This window comes from Lissotriton vulgaris, chromosome 4_1 (assembly GCF_964263255.1).
Source record: "Lissotriton vulgaris chromosome 4_1, aLisVul1.2, whole genome shotgun sequence".
Taxonomy (NCBI): domain Eukaryota; kingdom Metazoa; phylum Chordata; class Amphibia; order Caudata; family Salamandridae; genus Lissotriton; species Lissotriton vulgaris.
Window position 1 is genome coordinate 1,049,138,208 of NC_141691.1, and position 22,916 is coordinate 1,049,161,123.

The 22,916-nt window shown below is 48.3% G+C and overlaps 1 protein-coding gene across 1 annotated transcript in view; it reads left to right on the forward strand.

The window, feature by feature from the left end:
• The window catches only part of TENT4A (terminal nucleotidyltransferase 4A), a 694,370-nt gene that overhangs the window by 71,010 nt on the left and 600,444 nt on the right, over positions 1–22,916 (forward strand). The window contains exon 2 of the mRNA XM_086965283.1: positions 17,518–17,641. Within this exon, the coding sequence (XP_086821409.1) occupies positions 17,518–17,641 (124 nt within the window). The remainder of the gene's footprint in view (positions 1–17,517; positions 17,642–22,916) is intronic.

The window sequence follows — 22,916 nt, forward strand, 5'->3', positions numbered from 1 at the left end:
TCAGGGCCTTTTGTAGCTCGGTAGGATCCGTGAAAATGTGCGAGTGTCCCTGCTTGTTGACCCTGAATTTGGCTGGATATAGCATAGCGTAATCTAAACCCAGTTCCTGGAGGCGCTTCTTGTGTGGGGCAAAGTGTTTACGGGCTTCCTGTACTCTGGCCGTGAAGTCCGGGAATATAGAAATAACAGAGCCCTCAAATTGCAGTTCTCCTTTAGCTCGCGCTAGTCTGAGTGCCGTGTCCCTGTCTCTATAGTTCAGTAATTTCGCTATAATTGGGCGAGGAGGCAATCCCGGCTTCGGCTGAGGGCCCAGAGATCGATGTGCTCGCTCCACCACAAACATCGCCGAGAACACCCCCTCTCCCAGGAGCGTGGTGAGCAGCCGCTCAACGAAGAGTTCCATCTTACCAGTCTGAGTACATTCCGGCAGGCCCGTGATTCAAAGGTTACAGCGACGAGACCGCGCCTCCAAATCCTCAGTCTTGTCCTACAGGGATCTCATGAGGGTCTCTACCTGTCTGTGTGCAGTGTCCAGCTCCGTCTGGGCCTCCTTCACCTCTGTGAGACTTCTTTCAGCCATGTCATGTTTTTCAGCATGCTTATCCAGGCGTTCCGCCATGCGGTCCATTCTGTAGGACATGGCGTCCATCTTGGATCCCAGCGCGGTTATGCTCGATTGTATACTCTGCTCCATCGGACGGAGCATGGTCTTGAGGTCAGAGTCCTCCACCAGGGCTTCTTCCGTTCGTGCGTCATCATTGCGCTGAGTCGGAGGGCTCTGCGTCGGCATCCACCGCTGCGAGAAAGGGAGTGTGCTCTGCTTCGTGTCCCCCTTTCCCATATTGGCACAATAGTCCAGAATGTAAGTGTTTGCAGAAGTAGTATGCCACCCAGACAGAGGGAACAGGAGAGGGGGCGCCTTACGCTGCAATGTGCGTCCTTGGCGGCACAGTGGAAACCTGCCCACAGTCTCTCCCAGCAGGGGCCGATGGGGTATGGGGGAGTCAACTTTCGAGCCGGGTACCACTCCAGGCAAGCCGCTGCTCACCTGGTCACAGCGTTTCAAACTGCAAGCAGCCTAGGTCGACCGTGTCCGCGTTTCCACCCCCCGCCAGGTGTAGGTCTCGGGCTGCAGGAGAGCTTGTCCGGATATTGCGCCGGGGGTCCCCTGTGTGTCTGTCTGTATGTGGGGCCAGGTGGCGATGCCGTCCCGTTAACCAAACCACCGAGGTCGTGGGTTCCCTCGAATGTAACCTCACCTCCGTTGTCGGCCGCCGGCTCTCTGCCTTCCCAGACAGCTGTTCCAGAGACTTCGATATGTCCTCGCTCCACCTGGCACACCAATGCTGCCGCTCTGATCCCGCAGTGCTAAGGGGCTCCAAGAGTGCGTCGTTACAGAACGGCGTGCTCCCACCGCTTCTCCTGCAACCGCCCAGCACACACAAGGGACTGCAGTATGGGGTCCGTCTCTGGCCAGGGATCGCGGAGCTCCGGTCACAGTCCTCCGGACTCTGGGGCCGGCTCGCCTCTGCCAGCCGCACGTACTGCGACGTCGCTCGGCTCCAGGGCGCACTAGGGACCGCGGATTGCGGCCTATTATCTCCTGTCCGAACGCCGGCTCCCCGTCACCTTGTGCTGCAAGCCGCTCTCGCGCAGCCGAATCGGAAGGTTCCAGGGCACTTCCAATGCTGGATAATGCGGGAAGGGAGGCAAAGATCAAGCTTTAATGCAGGATTCTGAAGGATATTCGGTGGTTTCGGCGTATCTAAGGAATTAGGCGGCCATCCTCACTGCCTGCAAGCTCCGCCCCCAGCTTCCCTGGGATAGTTAACTCTGGTATTAAGGTATGCACGGGTGGGGTGGCTCTCCAACCTCCTAACTTCCACTGGCTTTCTTTGAAGTCCACTTAAAAGGGTCCTTAAACTTTAAAACTGCAACCGGGACTCTCCCATAGAATTGTACGTAGAACGCAGTCCTGTTCCCACACTGCAACCGTCCTCTGTCGGATCCCTACTTACTCACCTTGGGCGGTTCCTTGGGGTCCCAGTGATACTACGTTCTCTAGACACTGTCTTGACTTGTGGTTCTTATACCACTATTTTAGTATATGGTTTAATCTCCCCCTGGAGCACACTGTGTATTAGTGCTATTTACATTGTTTCTCTGCCACAGTATTGTGTGGTTTTTGAATAATTGCATGTAGCAGATACTTTATTGTACTTGGTGTGTTATACTGATAAATACAGATTTTCTTTTTTATAAATCTTTTTATTAACAAACATTTAACACATCTGGTGACATTACTGCACTCTTAATATCAGGGTAAAATCGTCGCTTGTCAGAATCTATACAGCCATGTTTCACGGAAAGAATCAAGGGGAATTCAGCACTCCCGCTTAAAGTCTCGATTCCGGAGGTTCACATATCTCACCCCGGGATCCATTCCATGCCCCCCAGATCTTCCCCCATTTGCCCGGACAACCTCTGGCCACGTACACATTCTTTTCTTGAAACATGCACCAGTCCAGGTCTTCGACCCATTTCGTAACCCTGGGTGTCCGGGTAGCCCCCACAGTTGAGTTAGGTTTCTTTTGGCCACCATACATGCCAGTGTCCCCCACTGCTTCTGATATGCGGTCAGATCTGTAGTCTCCCAACACGTTCAATAGACCCCTCCGGGCCTCCAGTCTTATCTCCGTCCCCAGCACCTCTTTGATCGCATCGTGAACCTTCGACCAATAGTCCTGTACTTGTCCACAGTGCCACGACACATGTATAAAGGTGCCAATCTCTCCACATCCCCTCCTGCATTCACCACTCTCCATCCGCCCCATCCGCACCAGCCTAGGTTCAGTAATATACACCCTGTGTAGGATCTTACTAGCCGGAGTGTCGTCTGGATCGCCACCATCTTAGGGTAGGAAACTGCTTTTTTTTTCAGTCCTCATCATCCATCTCCAACCCATCTGCCCCCCACTGCTCTCTGATGCCCCTTAATGGGTCCTCCATATTATTTACGAGTTTCCTATATATCAAGGACATAGTTTTCTCAAAGAGGTGTCCGTCTATCAAAGAGGTGTCCGTCTAATACCCGATCTTCAAGAGGTGAGGCCTCAGGGAGCGCGACACCCCTAGGTACATGGGCAAGGAGAGCGTGTCTAACCTGTCAATAGTGGAAGTGCTCGTATCATGTAACTTATACTTTGCTTTCAGAGAGTCAAAGGTATGCATCTTTTCTCCATTCCACACATCCTTTATCTGGGTCATACCTATAATATCCCACTTGTCGAAGCCCTTCTATCTCCACAGGCTCCCAGTTTCTCAGAATTAAACAAGGGTGTTGCTAACGTTAATTTTCCTTCCCAACCCAGATATTTATTGGCAGCGTGCCACACCGTCACTGCATGCGCTATTGGGCCCGTTAGTGGGAACTTCCCGATTTTGGCATACAGCGCCCTGCTGATATTTCCTCCCGGAGCCTGCCCGTGATCAACGGCATATCCAGGGTCTCCTAAGAGACCGTACATTATCTGATTGATTGTTGCCAGTTGAGAGGCCCAGTAGTATTTCCTCAGATCTGGGAGCCCGATACCACCGTCATACCACGGGAGGGTGAACTTTACGAATGCTATTCTAGGCCTGCCATCCCAAAGGAGCTGCCTCTGTAGCGCCTCTATTTCTTTGAAATAGGATACCGGAACCGGGTCCATCGCATTCTGAAGGGTATATAAGAATTGGGGCAAAGACATCTTTTAAAACAGTACCGCTCTCCCAAGTAATGATAACGGGAGAGCCTTCCAACGCTCCACATCTTTTTTAAACCGGCTCAGGGGAGAGCCTAAATTGCGTGCGTATCTCCGCTTCGAATCGAGCGTTATAAATGCCTAGATATGTAGATCCTACTGATTCAAACTGCAAGGGGCATGACTGCGGAATCTCTGGCGGCTCACCTGCGAGGTCAAAGAGCACCAACTTCGACCAATTTATAGCAAATCCGGAGTATCTAACAAAGATGGCTAACACATCGAAGAAATAAATTGGTGACGCCCTGGGTTTTGTGAGATAGAGCATGATATCGGCAGCATAAAGCAAAATTTTGTCCTCCCATTCCGGCGTCTACCGCAATCCACGTATCGTCCGGTCCCATCGGACCCACGCCGCCAGGGGCTCCAGCACAAGAGCAAAGAGAAGCGGAGACAGAGGACAACCCTGTCTTGTGCCCCTCAAGGGGAAAATCAACCGACTTGCAATTATAAACAATTACTCTAGCCAAGGGGTTAGCATACAACAACCTAACCCATCTAATGAACTCCGCTCCGAAGCCCAGCTTTGCCAACACTGTAAACCGGTAAGCCCACTCAACTGTCAAACGCCATAGTAGCATCTAGAGATACCAGGACTGCCGGTTCTTGCAGGGCTGGGGAGCGGCCTAGGATCCCATGCAACCTACGCAAATTTAAGGCGTTGTTCCGGCGTGGCATAAATACGGATTGATCGGGATGCACCAGGGTAGTGATCACCTTGACCAGTCTCGTGGCGAGCAATTTGGCTAGTATTTTGGGCTCTGCATTTAGCAGGGAGATAGGCCTGTATGAGGAGCACTGCGTCTTAGTCTTACCAGTCTTATGGATGACCACTATATTAGCTACCCGCTGATCGTATGGAAGCTGACCTTTCTCCCTACTCTCAGGAACATGGCTCGGATATACGGTGCAAGTTTCTGGGCATGTAATTTGTATAATTCAATTGGTATTCCATTAGGGTCTGTCACCTTACCAGACTTTGACCCCCTAATCGCCTGTGCTATTTCATCATCCGTAAAGGGGGAATCTAAATATTTCCTATCCTCTTCTGACAAAATAGGCATACCGATGTCCGTAATCATTTCACTGTTTTCTGCCTCTGTGTATCCACTGATTGAGGTGTACACCCCTTTGTAATACTCTGAAAATTCCGCTGCCACCTCCTGTGGGTCCGTGATCATATTCGAGTCTCTCCCCTCCAACTCAGGCACCAGCCTGGAAGCCCACTCCCCTCGCTCAAGCCATGCAATCAGCTTACCCGCCTTATCTCCATGCTCATACACCAGACTCTGTATGACCTTATTCTGAGCAACAGCTCTCTCCCTGGCGAGACTTCTTATACTCATCCTGTCGCAGCTTCAAGAGGTGGAGATCCTCCGGAGTGGGAGATTCTGCCACCCATCATTCTAGTTCCGTCACCTCCACCTCCACTCTAGCTATGTCTTCTTGATATCTACTCTTCTTCCCCGCCACTAGGGATAGGACTTCACCCCTAACCACTGTTTTGTACGCTTCCCACAGTGATTGCGCTGAGGTGACACTACCCTCATTTTCCTTGAAGTAGTGGTCAAACTCTGATAATCTCCTTGTTAGCAGGGTCCTTTAAATGTCATACATTAATGGAGGCAACTTTGCCTACAGCTGGGTGCCCACTGGCCATGCGCAACCACAAGGGAGAATGGTCTGATATGCCTCAACCAAGATATCTTACCTCCCTAACTGTGACTGCTGCAGCCGCCTGTATTAATACATAGTCTAGTCTAGACATACTATTATACGCCGCGGACACATGGTTAAAATGCGTCTGCGTCGGGTTACACACCCTCCAACTATCCACCAATCCCAATGTTTTTAGTAAGTCCGGGAGCCACCTCTGCGACTGCCTAAGTATCCACTTCGGATATCTATCAAGTTCACCATACAGCACTGCATTGAGGTCGCCCCCCCAGAACCAACAGGCCCAAGGGCAGGGTGAGAAAAACGGCACTCAAGTTGCGAAAAGTGTCCGACTGGAGACCAGGCGGTACGTAGACCGATAGGAAAGTCATTGTTCCCCCCCTCCCAGTTGCCCTGAAACACCCACATATCTGCCTCTCTGGTCCAACCATGTAGCCCGGATAGCAAAGGGAAAGGAGATCTTAGTCAGGATACAGACTCCCCTTGAACCGGACGTAAACCTTGCATGTGCCACCAATTTATACCCTCCTTTGTGGAGGGCCATACATCTATTACCTATCCGATGAGTCTCCTGGAGTAAAACAACATCAGGGGAATGTCTCCTGCCAAACTGATTCACCATCCCTCTCTTTATTCCATCCCCCAGTCTGTTCACATTCCAGCTCAGTATCTTTATCCATGATCCTTGCCCACCCTGCGACATTTACCCCACTCCAACCACATCGTGCTGCAATATCATCACCCGATGAAAACATGAACACCATTCTGCTAACCATCTTACACGCCAGGAAAATCTTGAACCACACCACAACAAATACAACCACACTGCACAATCCCCACCCCCTCCCTGCACCCCTGCTCACGGCAGTTGCCAAACCCCAACTCGCAGTGTGCCTGTCGCCCCATACTCTTACTAATCCACTATCTAAATGTAGATCTGAGGAGGAGTTCAACACCCCCAGTCCCCACCCCGCCCACCAGGATACTAACTCCGGCATTAAGTCTCTATCTAGAAAAGCATGCGTGTGTCAATGTCTCGTATTCGCCCCCCCTAAGCAAGCTCCACAAACCGTAGTTCTATTCATCATTCCTGTTCCTGTGGGCCCCCCTCCATCCTCGCTGTCACGTCTCTGGGCCTCCTCTCGGGAAGGATGACAGTCGACCCAGTCCGACGCAATTTCAGGATTGTCAAAAAACCAGACCTTACCCTGAGCCTCAACTCGCAATTTAGCAGGGAACATCATGGCGTACTTGTATTCTTTATCGCAGAGCCGCTTCTTGACTCAGAGGAAGCTTTGCCCCTGCTTCTGAACCTTCTGGGTGAAATCTGGAAAGAAATTGAGGGTAGAGTTCTCGGTACTTCAACGGGCCCCCCGACCGAGAGTCTTACAGGATAACGTCTCTATCCCTGAAGTTGAGGACCATTGCTTTCATTGGCCGAGGAGGGGCACCCGGACGCAGCCGACCTCCCGGGATTCTATGCGCTCGTTCTATTGTGAAAGTTTCCCAGCCCCATGGGTTTCAGATGATTAAGTATAATCTCCTCCACGAACAGGTCAGGGGCCTGACCCTCAGCCTTCTCCAGGACTCCAGTGATTCGCACGTTGTTCCTCCGGGCCCTCCCTTCGTACTCATCTAGCTGGCGGCTCACCATTTCACTAGTGGTCCTACGGTTCCGAACTTCCTGTTTCAACTGCGCCACATCGTCTGTCAGGCTCGCCGTCTTGATATCGAATGATTTCACCTTTTCACTCGTTTTAGTGGGGTCGGCCCGAATCAGGTTTACCTCTATGGTCCAGGTATCCAGTTTGTGGTCGAGCGACTCCATCTTCTGTCTGAGGGATGTCTTAACCCCGTCGATGGCGTTCATCACGTCATGCAGCGTGAGTTCAGATACTGGACAGGAGGCCTCCGCTCCCCCAGCTTGCGTACGTCCAGACCCAGCTGCGTTTAACGATCAAGCTCGTTGGCCTGTACATACTGGGACCCCCTGGTGGACTTGGATTGCTGCTTCTCCGCCTCAGGTTTGGTCGCCATCTTGGCTCTAGGATCCTGGCCGGCACCAGGCCTCTCAAACCTGCTACGGTGGTGTCTAAAGGTGACGCGGACAGCTGGTAACCCTCTCGGCTCTTGTCAGTGCCAGCCGACTACACCTAACACCAATTATGTGCCAGATGACTGGAAGGCCAGGTAAACCAATAGCCATGCTAGCGCCCAGCTACAGATACACCGACACCTCTTCCAGCAGACCATGGGCTCGCAAAGTAGTCCACCGCATCCACCCTCTGGAGCGCTATAGTGGAGGCACAATCAAGTAGGCCCAGCAAAGCTTTCCCCCAATCCACCCAGACTCCGTGCGTAACTCCAGGGCAATCCAAGAGGGTGGCTATCACTCCTGAGGCCTCCCCTGATTATCGGTCGCCTCCTCCAGGGACTGCTCTCCATCCACCATCTCTCAGCCCGAAGCAATGCCTGCTTGTCATTGTCTCTGTATAGGTCCCCACCGTGATGGCATGCAGTTGTGTCGCTGGGCTTGGCTATCTCTCTGGCCCTGGCGCAATGCTAGCCCCAAGCAGATACCTCTTGGCCCAATCCGGTTGCTCCAGTACAGTGTTGTGTCTCGGCCGCTCCGCCCAGCGCGCCGATAAGCCACATCCACAACCCAAAGGATTTAACAGGGAGAGCGGGGGGCCCAAGCAATTTGGCCTCATTCACCGCTCGAGCTGTCCAGTCTCCCCAATACTGCCAGCCACTCCTCCTCCTGGGTATGCATGACTAAACATGGCTCTGCTGGGGGAATACGCCAGTCCTGGCCCCGACGGGCCTCTCCCCTCTGGCGGGTGGCAGATGCGCGGGGCGAAATCACACTGGGTGCGAGCCGGACTCCGCAGCGGGCCGAACTGGTGACTTCTGGTTCCCGACCCGATGTTGATAAACTCCGGCCGGGGTCGGAATCAACCAGAGACCCCAGCTTCTGCAAAACACAGGCCCCAAAGTCGCTGGATTCCACAGTTCGGTCCCCAGGCAGCGGGCAATCAACACCGCTTCTTCTCAGCCACTCACTCAGATACTCCGGAGACAGGATTCCATGCAGGATATTGCCGGTGGCGGCGTTGGACTCGGGAGCTCGGGCTCACGCGGCCAACTTGGGCTCATGCGAAGCTCCTCCCTCAAATACATATTTTTATAACTACTGTGTGGTTATCCTTTTATTTATCCAATACTATAAGGTTGCATTTTGGTAAAACAAGCTGCTTAACGTTCTTTCAAGACTAAGCCTGATGGCTGCTCTTCACAGCTATCACTTGGATAGCTTCATCTTTGACCTCTTAAATCACCATAAGGATTGTTTGGACTGGTACAGGGTGCCCACTTTAATAGTGGACAGCTTATACCATGCTGACTTCTCACAGTAGATTTTCCCTAGAGACCATGTACACCTTGAGACAGAAAAGACAAATACTTCACAGACCACTGTTCCTCAAGTGGATTTTGCACGAGGGTGAGTGAATGTTCTGGATACCTCTTCGGGCATAGACTCTACATTTCTTAGCTGGCAAGGTTTTTTTCTTCATTTTTTTTCTTTACTGTGGGAGCAATGTGATCAGAAAAGTGGCTTTCTTTCAATCTTAAAGCAAAAAGACCAATTGATGGACAGAATTCAGAACAATGTCATTCACCCCAGTACAGAGATCTGGGCCTAAATCAATCGTTTTTTTTGCTCACCATACCATCAACCGTACCAATCAGTCTTGACCCTGCGCCCAGTGGGAACAGCCCAGCTCTAACTGCCAGGCCATGTCAACCCTGGACTGGAAACAAGCATCCTAGGACCGGTTTCGCGGTTTCACCCCTCATGTGCCTCAATCACTACTCCTCTAAGAACTCTTACCTGTTCAACAAGGCTGCCTATTAGACTGTTGAAACTGAACAAAATTAATCTTTGACTCTAGAGAATAATCCTTATTCTGATGGATACATCTTCCAGTGGATTCCTCACCTTGTGAATATCCCCCTGCGTCAGCAACATTCGGAAATTCTTTTTGTAGCTTCGCGCCGACTACGTCACAGAAGCACGGCATCGCGCGCGGCTCTGCCGACATCACCGACACCATAATAGGCCCACGTTGGCATGATGACATCGGTTCCCTTTTTTCCACGTCGTCGACGCTAACCGTTTTTGAGGGATCCTCTGTAGCTTTGATATTAACTTTGTTAATATTTCTTGGTTTTCGTGTTTCTTGTATCGCTTTTTCCTGGCGAGACTTCATCAAAGAAGACCGGATTCAAGCCGTGTGGTGAATGCAGTAAAATGAGGTCCATCACGGACCCGCATGAAGACTGCGTTTGTTGCCTGAGCTCGGACTATGATGTCCAAGGTTGTCCATCCTGTAAGAAGATGAATCCCAAGGCCCTTCGTGAGAGAGAGGCGAAGCTCCTGGTAGCCAAGATGAAAGGTAAAAAAAGACAGGAAGAGCTCGAGGTCTCGTTCGAAGTCTACCTCGAGGTCTTCATCAGGAAATGCTTCCAGATCGGCTAAAAAGAAGCACAAGTAGAGGAAGCATGGTTCACGACATCATTCTGGGAAGAATTCGGATCCGAGGCCGAAGTCGCCGATAAGGAGACATCGTAAAGATGAGATTGCTCTTTCACCAGAAGTTCTAGATCCAGAAGGTGAGGCCTCTGCTATGGAGTCGCCGGAGCATTCATCGACTCTGGTGTCGAATCCCTCTCCGGTTCCGTCTCATACATCAACTCGAGAGGAAGAAGAGGCTCCATTGCCAGAGGGTTCGACAACTCCGGTGCATCAACCCGAGGTAGAGATGGCTCCGGTTCCTTCGAGAGCAGCCTGTTGGTTCGTACCCTTCTTTTCCGGCCTTGGGTCAAGACCCTACAGTTTTTAATCTCGATCTATGGAGTCTATTCAAGAGCTGGAGCACGGGTTGGTCCGATGGCGTTTAACCTGAGAGTCCCCCAGTCTTGTGCTTCGGCGCCGTTCTTCCCATTTATGCCAGCTCCGACATACCCTTGCCATTTCTCGGCACTGCCGAAGTCATAGACGCCGAAGCTTTCGACGCCGATGCCGTCGTCTCTGGATCCGGTCCGACCTTAAACAGCGGCCTGGTCCCCTGGCTCCGAACTCTACTTCGGCTGAGTCTATTCCGGATCCGCTGACGCAGTTCCTGAAAGAGGTCGAGGCGTGGGGCCCAGCGACTCCTGGAGGAGCAAAGGTACCGAGAAGCCGAGATGGAGGAGGGTGAGCTAGAAGAATCTGAGGATTTCTTTGACTATTTAAGGGAGGCTAGTGGACTGGAGCTCTTTCGTGATTGGGATTTAGCCTCTCTGATGCCCCTTCTTAGGATGTGACTCCATACCAAGCAGTCATCAGGAAGGCAGCGGATCTATTGAATTTGACTCTTCTTACTGTAGAGTACAAGTCTAACATTTTGACAGAAGTCCTCCATTCGCCATCCTCTATTGTGGAGCCCATGCTTCCATTCATTGAGGCTTTGACGGAGCCAATCTTAGAAGTGTGGAATAAACCTCTTACAAAAGCTGTTCCGAGAAGATAAGGGTGGCTCTTGGCGACCCAGACTTTTTATCTTCGCATACTTTGCCAGAGAGCTTGGTTGTACAGGCTGCCTGCTCTAAACAATCTGCAGGTGCTTTTCCTCAGGTGCCTGGTGACAAGGAATCAAAAAAGCAGTACCAAGCTGCAAAGAAAGTCTTCATCAGCGAGTATGGCTCTCAAGTCGACAAATGCTACATGTCTCTTGGGTCGTTCTATCCATGCATTGACTGATTCTGTCAAACAGCTGGCTTTTAAGATTCCAGAGGAAGATAGAAATAACTTTAATGAGGTTCTGGTTTACACTCTGGCTGCTGCTCGGCAGGTCATTCAGAGTGGGTTAGACACTGCTGACTCGGTAGCGAGAGTAATGGGATCTTCAGTTGCCTCCAGATGGGAGGCTTGGTTGTAGTCCTCCGAATTATCAACAGATGTCCGGGCTGCCTTAATGGATTTACCCTTTGATGGTTCGGGCCTTTTCGGGAAAAAGGCTGATGCTGCGTTGAAGAGATTCAAGGACAGCAGAGCTACGGCCAGATCCTTGGGTTTGCAATCCAAGGGAACAGTAGGCAAAAGGTATAGGGGGTTCAGAAGGTCCTCCTTTCGTGCCTACAAGCAGTCACAACAGCAGCAGCCAAATCCGCTGTTCAAATCTTACAGGCGCAGACGGAGCTCGTCTTTGAGGACGTCAAGCTTCCTCCTCCTCCTCACTCTTCCCATCCCCCTCCAACATCAACAAAGCAGCCCTAGATCCACCATTCCGGTACATGCAGGTCCTGTAGGGGGTCGGCTTACCTTTTTTCTGCGGGATTGGGAATCTGTTACATCGGACCTCTGGATTCTCAATCTCGTGGAGAATGGGTATGCTCTTCCATTTTGGGAGTTCCCTCCGAATTACCCTCCTTGTCAAGGGTTTTGCTCAGAAGACCACCTGCTGCTTCTGCAGGAGGAAGTCCTGGCATTACTAAGAAAAGGTGCGATAGAGGTGGTACCGTAGCAGGAAAGGGGTCGGGGATGCTACTCCCGGTATTTCCTGATTCCCAAGAAGGATGGCCGGCTTCGTCCAACCCTGGACCGCAGGATCTTGAACCTCTATCTGAAACCGGAGAAGTTCAAGATGCTCTCCCATGCGCAGGTTCTTCAGGCACTGCTGGAAGAGGACTGGATGGTGTTGATTGACTTACAGGATTTTTATTTCCACATCCCCATCCAGTTTGCGGTCCTTCAGTTTGGTCTTACTACTGCGCCTCGAATCTTCACCAAGGTGATGGCGGCCCATCTCAGAAGGTCCGGGATTCCAGTATTCCCTTATCTGGACGATTGGCTGATCAAAGCAGAATCTCCAGAGAAGGTGCTCCATCTGCAATGAATAACTCAATTGTTGTACAGGTTGGGCTCTTCGATAAATGTGCCCAAATCTCACCTGGTGCCCTCCCAGCGCAACCTGTTCATAGGTGCTGTACTAGATACAACTGTGTGCCGGGCATTCCCTCCTTCTCAAAGGATTCGCGACATACAGGAAATGATACCTTTATTTTATAATGGAGCGGTCGTTCCAGTCCTGAAGGTCCTTTGTCTGCTCGGGCTGATGGCTTCCTGCATTCTGTTGGTCAACCATGCACGCTGGCACATGAGGGACCTCCAGTGGTGCCTCCGCAGGCAGTGTTATCAACACAATGGAGATCTCAGGGAGTCTGTGAGGATCTCCAGAGAAGCTGCGGCGAATCTGACTTGGTGGGGCGTGGAAGGCAAATTGTCTCAAGGAAAGCCTTTTCAACTGCCTCCATCAGTGGCCACAGTGATAACGGATGGATCCACTCTAGGGTGGGGTGCTCATCTGGGGGTTCTGGAGGTCAAGAGTCTTTGGTCTCCAGAGGAAAGGTTCTTCACATCAACCTTCTGGAATTACGGGCGATACGTTTGGCGCTCAAGGCCTTCCTTTCTTCCCGTCCGTCAGTTCAAGTCCTGACGGACAACACTACTGCGATGTGGTATGTCAAAAAGCAGGGAGGAGTAGGGTCGCGGTGCCTTTGCAGAGAGGCTCTGCGTCTCTAGACCTGGGTTCAGGATCATCGGATTTGTCTGGTGGCAAATCATCTGGCCGGGGTTCTAAACGTGCATGCAGAAAGTCTCAGTTGGCAGTTCTCAGCTGTACACGAGTGGAGGCTTCATCCGGAGGAGGTTCGTCGTGTCTTTCGGACGTGGGGGACTCCTCAGGTGGACCGGTTTTCCACTCCCGAGAATGCTCACTGCCCGTCATTCTGCAGTCTCCCGTATCCGATGCCGGGGGCTTTCGGGGATGAGTTTCAGTTGAGTTGGGGCTCAAGACTCCTTTACATGTTTCCTCCCATACCCTTGATTCCTCTGGTTCTGAGGAAGATTTGCCAAGACCGGGCCCAAGTCATATTGATCGCCCCGGATTTGCCAAGTAGGGTGTGGTACTCGGATCTTCTCCACCTCTCCTCGTGCCCGCCGCTCCGTCTCTCTTTCAGGGCAGATCTCCTCTCTCAGATGGAGGGGCAGGTTCTACACCCCCACCTCCAGACCTCACACCTTCATGCCTGGAGATTGAACAGGGCAACCTGAATTCTTTTTCTCTCCCACGTGATGTGGTGGATGTCATCTTATCAGCCAGGTGTCATTCCGCCAAATCTATCTACTCTTATAGGTGGTCCAAATTTGTCTCTTGGTGTGGGGAGAACTCGATTGACCCTTTGAAGGCTCGATTGTCTGACATTCTTCAGTTTGCGCTTTCTTTGGCTCAGCAAGGGTTTGCTATAGCTACAGTGAAAGGTTATCTTTAGGCTTTGTCAGCTTTCCTTTGCCTGCCGGATCACCCGTCCTTATTTAAATCTCCTATTGTTTAAGGTTTCTAACTGTTCTTACAAATAAATTTCCTCCTACTCCTTTATTGTGCCTCTATGGGACTTAAACCTTGTACTTACTTTCTTGATGGGTTCACCTTTTGAACCTTTGCACAAGTGTCCCTTGAAACTGTTGTCTTTTAAAACGGTCTTCCTTATTTTAATTACCTCTGCAAGGAGGGTAAGTGAGCTTCAAGCTCTTAGTTCAAAGCCCCCATTCTTGACCATTCATGTTGAATGAATGGTAGTCAAGACCAGGGCTGCTTTTCTGCCTAAGGTGGTAACTCCCTTCCCTCTAGGGCAGTCCATTACCCTTCCTACCTTCTATCCTAACCTCACCCTTCCAAGGAGGAGGAGAGACTTCACCGCTTGGACCCGAAGAGGGCCGTGAGCTTCTACCTGGACAGAACCAGAGAGTTCAGAGTGGATGATTAGCTCTTTGTTGGTTTTGTTGGAGCCAGAAGAGGGAAGGCTGTGCACAAGCGCATGCTGTCGAGATGGATTGTCTTGTGTATCAAGATAGGCTACTCTCTGGCGGGTAAGGAACCTCCTGAAGGTTTAAGAGCTCATTCCACTAGAGCAAGTCCTGCTACATCTTCTTTGTCTAGAGGTGTACCTGTAGAGGACATTTGTAGAGCAGCGACTTGAGCTTCCCTCCACACTTTCGCGAATCATTACTGCTTGGATTCCGAAGTGAGGAGGAATGCCCACTTTGCGTGCTCTGTCCTCCAGGATTTTCTGGTATAGGAGAGTGGACACCCTCCTCCCGTAGCGGGGACTGCTGTGGGACTCTATTCACAAGGTGAGGAATCCACTGGTAGATGTATCCATCAGAACAAGTTACTTACCTTCGGTAACGCTTTTTCTGGTGGATATAGTATATGCCTGTGGATTCCTCACTGGCCCACCTGCCTCCCCGTTTCTATGCTTGATTTACTGTAATGTTAATATTTTATTGTCAAAGGAAATGTGTTAATGTTTTTGCTTTCCTGCATTGCCCACATACTGTGTGTGTGTTTTGATTATTTGATACTGTGTGCATTGTATGTATATCTACTGTTGTTCGGTCCATGTGCCTCGAAGGCACAGAAAATAGGGCGGAACTGATGTCATCACCCTGACGTGTGCTTATTATGGTGTCTGTGACGTCAGCGGAGCCGTGCGCGATGCCGTGCTTCTGTGACGTCGTCCAAGTCGGCGCAAAGCTACAAAAAGAATTTCCGAATGCTGCTGACACAGGGGGATATTCACAAGGTAAGGAATCCACAGGCAGATACTGTATCCACCAGAAAAAGCGTTACCGAAGGTAAGTAACTTGTTCCTTACAAAAGGTGGCTAAATGGAATAAGTGGATAGCCAGCTGCTTATACCAAACATGTGTCTTATAAGCAGCGGTGTAATGTTCAGACCTCTGATATACTCTTATCTATACTACCATGTGCTTATTGTAGTCTAAAATGCACACCGGTTTGCTCTCTTCAGCAACCTGACCTCTAACAGTCAGCATATAGATATCTCTACTGGTAGGAAATTGTAGAGCCAGAAGTTCATTGCTACACAAGGCACTGGCCCTTCAAAAGCTGTGTTTTTGTTGTTTTTTTTACAAACTAGCTCTTTTGGGTAACCCTTACAGTTAGAGCGGATAGTGCCACAAGCAAGAGTGTCCACTTTAAACAGTTCACTGAACAATGGCACACCAGTGGAAATGTTATCCATGTATAAACGGTGACCTTTATTAAAACATCCTCCACCAATTTCCTACACAATTTTCTCCAACTTCAAAAGTGGATGGACAACAAAGGGGGGTTAAATACTAGAATGCCTACTGGTGTAGACCCTGGTATTATTGACATAGCCAGTACTTCTATGACCGCATATAAACCTTCATTTCATAACATGCCCTCTTGCTGGGAATGTACTGCCTGAAAACCAATCTGCTCTTTACAGGACCAAAGACTTCCCCCACAGCGGTTTCTTTTCCTGGCACATAGATCTCTGTAAATCGATCTACCAAGTGAGCTTGGACAGTCACAATCAGGGTGATCTTGTCGCAATGCTAAACCTTTAGCAACTAAATGCAACATCCAAAGAAGCAAATATTGATTACAACTCATGGTTGCAGGAAATATAGCCGTTGCCAGCAAGCGACTATTAGACCAGTATGAAGACCGTGAAGGCTTCCTCGTCACGCCCATCAAAGTTAAGCCTATGAAGTTCTTCACCTCTTCCGGATTTGTGAGAGTCCACAGAGTAGCTCTAGAGTGGGCCTTAAGTCTGGCACTGCTGTCCCTCGAATACTGTTCCGTGTACAAATTATTCTGCTCAACAATCTCCTCCAAAAACAGAAAAGCAAATTGACCCCTGGGGAATGACCCTTGCCCAAAATGCACAAAAACGAAATCTGTTGACTAGTGGGTTTCGGCCCCACGGTGGGACTGATTGGCCTAAAAAACTGCTGAATCAGTCCCTGTATGGTGATGGATAAACAGCAAGTCTTGATAAAGGTTATTACCATTAGAACCCACCGAAACGAGTCAACGCCTATCCCTGGTACAATTCAAGACTCCATGTTGACGTACAGATGCTGTAGTAGCAAAATATCGATGGAAACACAATGGAGTCCGAATGTACCACCTGTATTTAACAATGTTTGTTTTACTCTTTCTGTCCTTAGCTTCAATTGTGCAGGCCATAATTGATTGTCTTGTTTTGTTTTATGTATTTTAGATTAGGGCACTAGATTAGTTAACCCAACTATATTGTTTTTATTTACAATGTAATCATAATAAATGATTTTTAAGCTGTTAAATTCTTGATGGTATATATGATTGTACTGTTTGCATTTGGAGGTATGTTTATGTGAACCTGTTCGTAATTTGACTCAAGGGAACCTTTGAAATTTTGGGTAATGCCAGAGCTGCCATGCTGTGCCATCTCTGAATAATCTCAACTCTTGATTTGTTTCAGTGCATTTATAGAATCCTTACCTGAAAAGGTACTTAATTTTTATTACGCAAGTCTTTTTTTCACGCAAGCACAATGTTTAGATTAACGTATTGATGAACTGGCCTTTGCTTGGGTTATAAAAATCTGGTCCTCTGAAAGACTTTCACAAACCTGACAAATATTAATGTCCTTCGTTTAGGGTAAACTTTGATTATATTACTTTTGTTTCTTTTGATTATCTACTTGCTCACATTTACTAATTTTGAAGAAGAACAGACATAAGTGTTTGGTAATTGTTTTTACTAAGTGGCACTGGAACCTATAACGCATCTTATCAGCAAGTCTTGCCTTACATTTCACAATTATGAGGACATTACCTTCACTCTTATTCTACCTTCACTCTTATTCAGTTGTGTAAGTGTCGGGCAAGGTCAGACGGTTTGTTCAGAGTAGTCTATGGATAGTCTAAAAATACAGAAAAGTAGCATTCTCATTTTGTGTATTCCTACAATGTTTTTTGGGGGGACTTTCACTACACATTCTATCATCTGTGCAATTGACTGGTTTACAATAAAGTTAACGGAAATCTGTTCCCTTTATAATTTAGTAGGAAGTGTCCCACTGTGCTGACGGCACTTTCTTCTATTTTTCTTAATAGGCTGCATGAAGAAATAATAGATTTTTATGAGTTCATGTCTCCGTGTCCTGAAGAAGCAGCAATGCGGAGAGAGGTTGTGAAAAGAATAGAAACAGTCATCAAAGACCTCTGGCCTACAGCTGATGTAAGTAGATAATCTTCATGCTTTTTATGCAGATTATGTGGAACTTGTTGGTGAGGACATCAATGCTTTAAGCTTCCTGATGGCATGTCTGATAACTTTGTCTTCACCCAAATAGTGGGTTAGGTAATGCACTAGTGGATTAGGGAGTTAGACCTGTCTCTGCTCAGTCATGTTGTTAACCAAGTCTCTAAAGGTTTGCATACAACAAGCATTGTGACTTGATGGCAATCTAATTACTAATCAGATCATGTTTTTGTCGTGCAACAATGACTTTATAATCTGGCATTACTAATTAAGATGATAGTGCTGCTATAAATCATCAGCCTGATGCAGTCTATTACTCATGATAGAGCAGCTTCCCCAAAACCGGACCATTTCTTTTGTACATTATTTGTGTGAAAAGCAATATGCAGCCAGTCAGTCAAATAACTTTATTCGATTCAAATTAATCATAAGTTTATAAAAAATCATACTTTCATATAATATAACATTTCTACACATAGTTTAAAAGCAATGCACAAAATAAAACTAGGTTAGGTAAATTCAATAAAAGCAATTTACAATTCGTAACGTTTCCTAATTAGAAAAACAATTTTGATAAAGCTTAGCACAGAGCTGCAGATAGTAACAGTTGATGGCGACCTTGAATAGTTAAAACCCTCTTTGTATGAATAGGGACAAATGTCCCTTAAAATAGGCTCGATAAAACGGGCTCATTGTAGAGTGTGCCAAAAAGCATGAGGTGAATTGTGCTCTGTTGGGCTTCATTGTTACATGGGAGGTGGCAGGGGAGTCTCTCACACCAACTCCCCTGTTTTGGAAAAGCCACAAGAAAGTGCAGTATGCTTAAACGAAATCTAGTCATTATAAAACGTGAATAGACCTGGGTCTTAATAGACAAATAAAATTGTTGCTGATTTAAAGTGCACAATCCACTGCACCACTGGCCTGGTTAGACCACTTTAAAACATTATGGTATGCGTTTTTAATGCACATTTTCATATTGGGTTGAATAGACTCCGGGTTATCATAAAAATCTTCAAGGCCTATCTTTTAAAAAGTTTCTTTAACAACGTAATCAGGGTCCTGCCATTGCATTGTGAAGGTTCATACAGTCTCTTAGGATATCTCTTGAAAATAATAGGTCCTCGGAGGTACAAATTTTCCCCTTAGTAGTAAGGGGGCAATATGAATTCTGTCAGTCACGTAGTCCATACCCACCTCAGAATGACAGAATTGAGTTGGGGGAACTACTGGGGATAAAGTCGTTTTTTTTTTTTTTTTTTTTTTTAACCTTTATTTATGTTGCATGTAGTTACAGGTATGGGCCTACAACCATCCCGGCCGGCCGCTAAACAGAAGTGAAGCAAGCAAGCATTATGCGTGGTTAAAGCTGTGTGGCCCCCAGGGGAAAAGATAACAGTGCGCAGCTTGTATTCATACACAACAGCTGAAAATCAGGATTCGAGAGGTTCATTTTTCAAAATAAGAAACTAAGAATGTGTCGCACAATCGTACGCAGTCCCGCAACAATGTACAAATCAGGATATTGGCAAACAGCAATGATACGAATGAGTCATCGGGGGGGGCAGGATACACAAAGCAGGAGAAAGGTGGGCACAGCCCCATCTGGTAACAAACCTAACCCCGCTCCTCAACATCAAACATATCGCAAAGAGCATGCGCGACGACGACACTAAAAAGGGAAAGAGACTAAAGGGCCATAGAAACAAAGAACAAACAAACACCCATCCCACTACCCCCACCCTGCACACCCGCAGAAGGTCATGGCCTACCCCCCCAGCCGCGTGCCTGTCGCCCTAATGGAGACCCGAAATATAGAAAGAAAAGCAGAAAAGCGAAGAAAATAAGCGGAGGAGGGCCCTCATCGTGTCGCCCAGCCCCGCCCTTCACCCCTACACCACGGAAATCCCAGAATGGAAGCAATACTATACTGGAGAATAACCAACCACAAGTATAAACACGATACAATATCAATTGAACATACCCACTGCACCGTCTAACAATAATAGCACCAATAGACATGACCCACATCATCCCTGACCCTGTCTAGCAGTAACACAGCCAGAAGTCCTCTTGTTGATCAATTTAGAGCACAATCCTAAAAGTCCGTACAGTACAAGTGGGTCCGGCTGGGATGCAACCATGAGAGTTCGATAATCCAAGCCCATCAAAGTGTAAACAGCCAAGAACAGATGATATCAACACCGGTCCCGGAAGATTTCCAAAGCTCACAGGCGTCAACGCCATCCAGGAGAGGAAAGTCACACAATCCATCCATCGCTGCGACACGACCATTCCATTCCAAAAAGAGAAACCGCACTCCATCTCCAGCCGCGGGCCAGGCAAATGTCCCAAGGTGACATCCAAATAAGCAATCGAGTTGGCCCGCACAGGAGCACGGGCCTCAGGCGGTCCCCAGTGCCTACGCGAAGCCGAAATTTCCTCCAGTGGGTCAGCAGCGAGGTCACCGGCAGTCCCGTGGAATCTGGGCGTGGCTGCCAAGGACTGCGAAACCGCGATGGCGTCCCATTCTTCCGCCCAAGTCTCGGGCATGGCAAAGCATAGTTTCGTGCAAAACAGCTAAAGCAGCTTTCACGTCCCGGGAAATGAACTCCTTTGTATAATGCGAGCATCTCAGCCCCACCTGCAGATCAGCCATCCGATCTGGACTCGGGTCATAGAGAAGTGCATCCGCCGCCATCTTGATCCAGCCAGCCCCGTCCCTCTTCACCACACTCGGGGACTAGGCCTCACCACGAGGGCTCCACGGAACGCGTCTCCAGGGCAAACAAACTGTGGGCCAGGCCGGGTCTTCACCGCCAGAAGCGGTCTTTCACGTCAACGGCACCCACCGGCAGGCTCCTCGTTGCCATCAACGGCCACCGACGCTACAGGCGTGGCCGGAGACCCCGCCGAGTCAACGCCCCGGTCTCGTAGCCGCTTAGGCCGCGGAGCAGGCGGGGACGATTCAAAGGATCCGCTGCACACCGGAGCTCCGGGAACACGCGGTAGGTGTTCGTAGTTCTTCTCCTATCGAAGTATGTTCTCTCAGCTCAGGATAAGCGCCAGGATAGTCTTGTGGGGCGAAAGGGCTCGGGGAGCCGAGAGACTATGCGGCCATTTCGAATGCCTGCTTGGCTCCTCCCCCCATGAAAGTCTTTTAAAAAAAATTCTCTAATATTTGAATCTGTGCAATTTTATCCCCATACTCCTGCCCCATAGGTGGCCACTGACAGACATTTGGTTTTATACAATTTTTTCAATTCGGCTATCTGCTTATGACCAAGTTTGCTGGCAAATCGAAAAAACCCCTCTATGGTTCTACTAGTTTGTAGCCTGTCTTAATCAAATGGTCCCAACTTAGTTTATTATTAAAAAGGTACCCCAAGTAAGTAAAATTCGACACTTTGTCAATTGCAATATCATTTACTATATATTTGTGTGTTTTAGTTTTGTTTGAACCACAGAACATAATAAAAGATTTACTAAAATTAACCTTAAGGTCCAACCCTGTCAAACTAAGTGAATGCATTCAAACATTTTTTTAGGCTATTGCCTGTTAAGGTCATCAGGACTGTATTGTCCGCATATGACAATAAAGGTACCTGTTTGCCTCCTATTCTTGGAAAATCCAAGTGTTTTTGTAGTAAAAAAATATTCGAAGCCAGGGTTCTCCGAAGTCGGTCCAGGAGGGCCGGATCCAAGGCAGATTTTTGAGATCACTACATTTATCTAAATGGAGATATGCTAAAAATCTGGCATGGAACCGGCCCTCCACGACTGACTTTGGGGAACCTTGTTCTAAGCCATTAGTATATATTAAAAATAAGAGCCAATATACAGCCCTGGTGCACTCCCTCGGTTGAGGAAATTGGGTTAGTCTTTTCTGTCCCTGGACCATACCGGATAGCTACAGTAGTAGATGCGTGTAATCTGCGCAACAGGGTGACCAGCGGTTCCTCAAATCCCATAGTGTTGATAGCTTTCCCCGACCAACCGTGTCGAAGGCACTGGACCAGTCCATGAAGGCCAGATGAATTGAAACACCCTGGCCTGCATGTACTTGCCCATAATCATAGACCAATTGAGGCACTGCTCAGTCGTTCCCCTTCCCTTCCTTAAGCCAAATTGAGTGTTCACTAAAAGGCCAGAAGTATTGGCCCATGAGTCCAGGCGTGCATTAATTACTCTCCCCAACAACTTGCATGAAGCATTGATTAAAGAAATCTGCCTGTAACTCGTAGGATCATTTATATTTCCCTTTTTAAAAATCGGTGCCAACACTGCTCTTTTCCATAATAATGGAATACGGCCCACAATTGCGGCTTTAAAAACCTTAAGTAACAGTGGGGCCCATATTTGTGGGTTGCTTTTAAATAAATCCAGGGTGTCAGTCTGGCCCTGGAGCTGTTAGGGGAATACCCTTTCTCAGGGCCTCCTCCACTTCGCTTAAAGAAAGTGATGCACTAAGCTGTTGTGCAGTTTGTATGTTGATACTTATTTCATTCTGACTCACTTGGTGAAACGTTCTTTAGGTTAAATATATTGGAGAAGTGGGTCTCCCAAGCCCCCCATTATATTAGTATCCCTCCCCCTTTTTTTCATTAGTAAAAAGGGGGCGATTTAGCACCTCCCAAAAGCTAGAATCATTCAGGGCACTTGCTTTTTCAAGATCATTCCAGGCCTGCCTTCTCATGTCATCCTTTCTATGCTCAATTACCTTTTTATAGGTCTGCCTGGCTCCTTTTATCATATCCCGATCTCGGGGGACACTATGTAATTCCTTTTTCAATGTATTTTGCGCCGCAGAACACTGCATTGAACCATCTTATTTTGGGTAGACTGCCTTTTCTCACCGGTCTGAGTAAATTCTTAGCTGCGTCATCACAAATAATTTCAAAACTTTGTATTATTGCATCTGGCAGTGAAGTATTGGTTAAGCAGGTCATTACTTGAGTTAGATTTATTTTAATAAGTCTCCTCAAAATCCTTATTTATTGCGTTCCATTTTAGCCTAATCCCTTGGTTGCGATTATGTCTTATTAGGCAATCGGAGGCCTTGCCCTTTCGTGCCTCAATATGTAGCGAAACAGTAAGGGGATTATGATCACTGGCAGGGTTGGGTTCGACCTCCGTTATCAACAAGGTGTGAGTACCTACTAATCAGCATAAAATCCATAGTGCTTACCCGACACCGATGCCCTGTATGGTATGTTTAAAGTGGGTCATAGGTTGATTATCATTATCTATT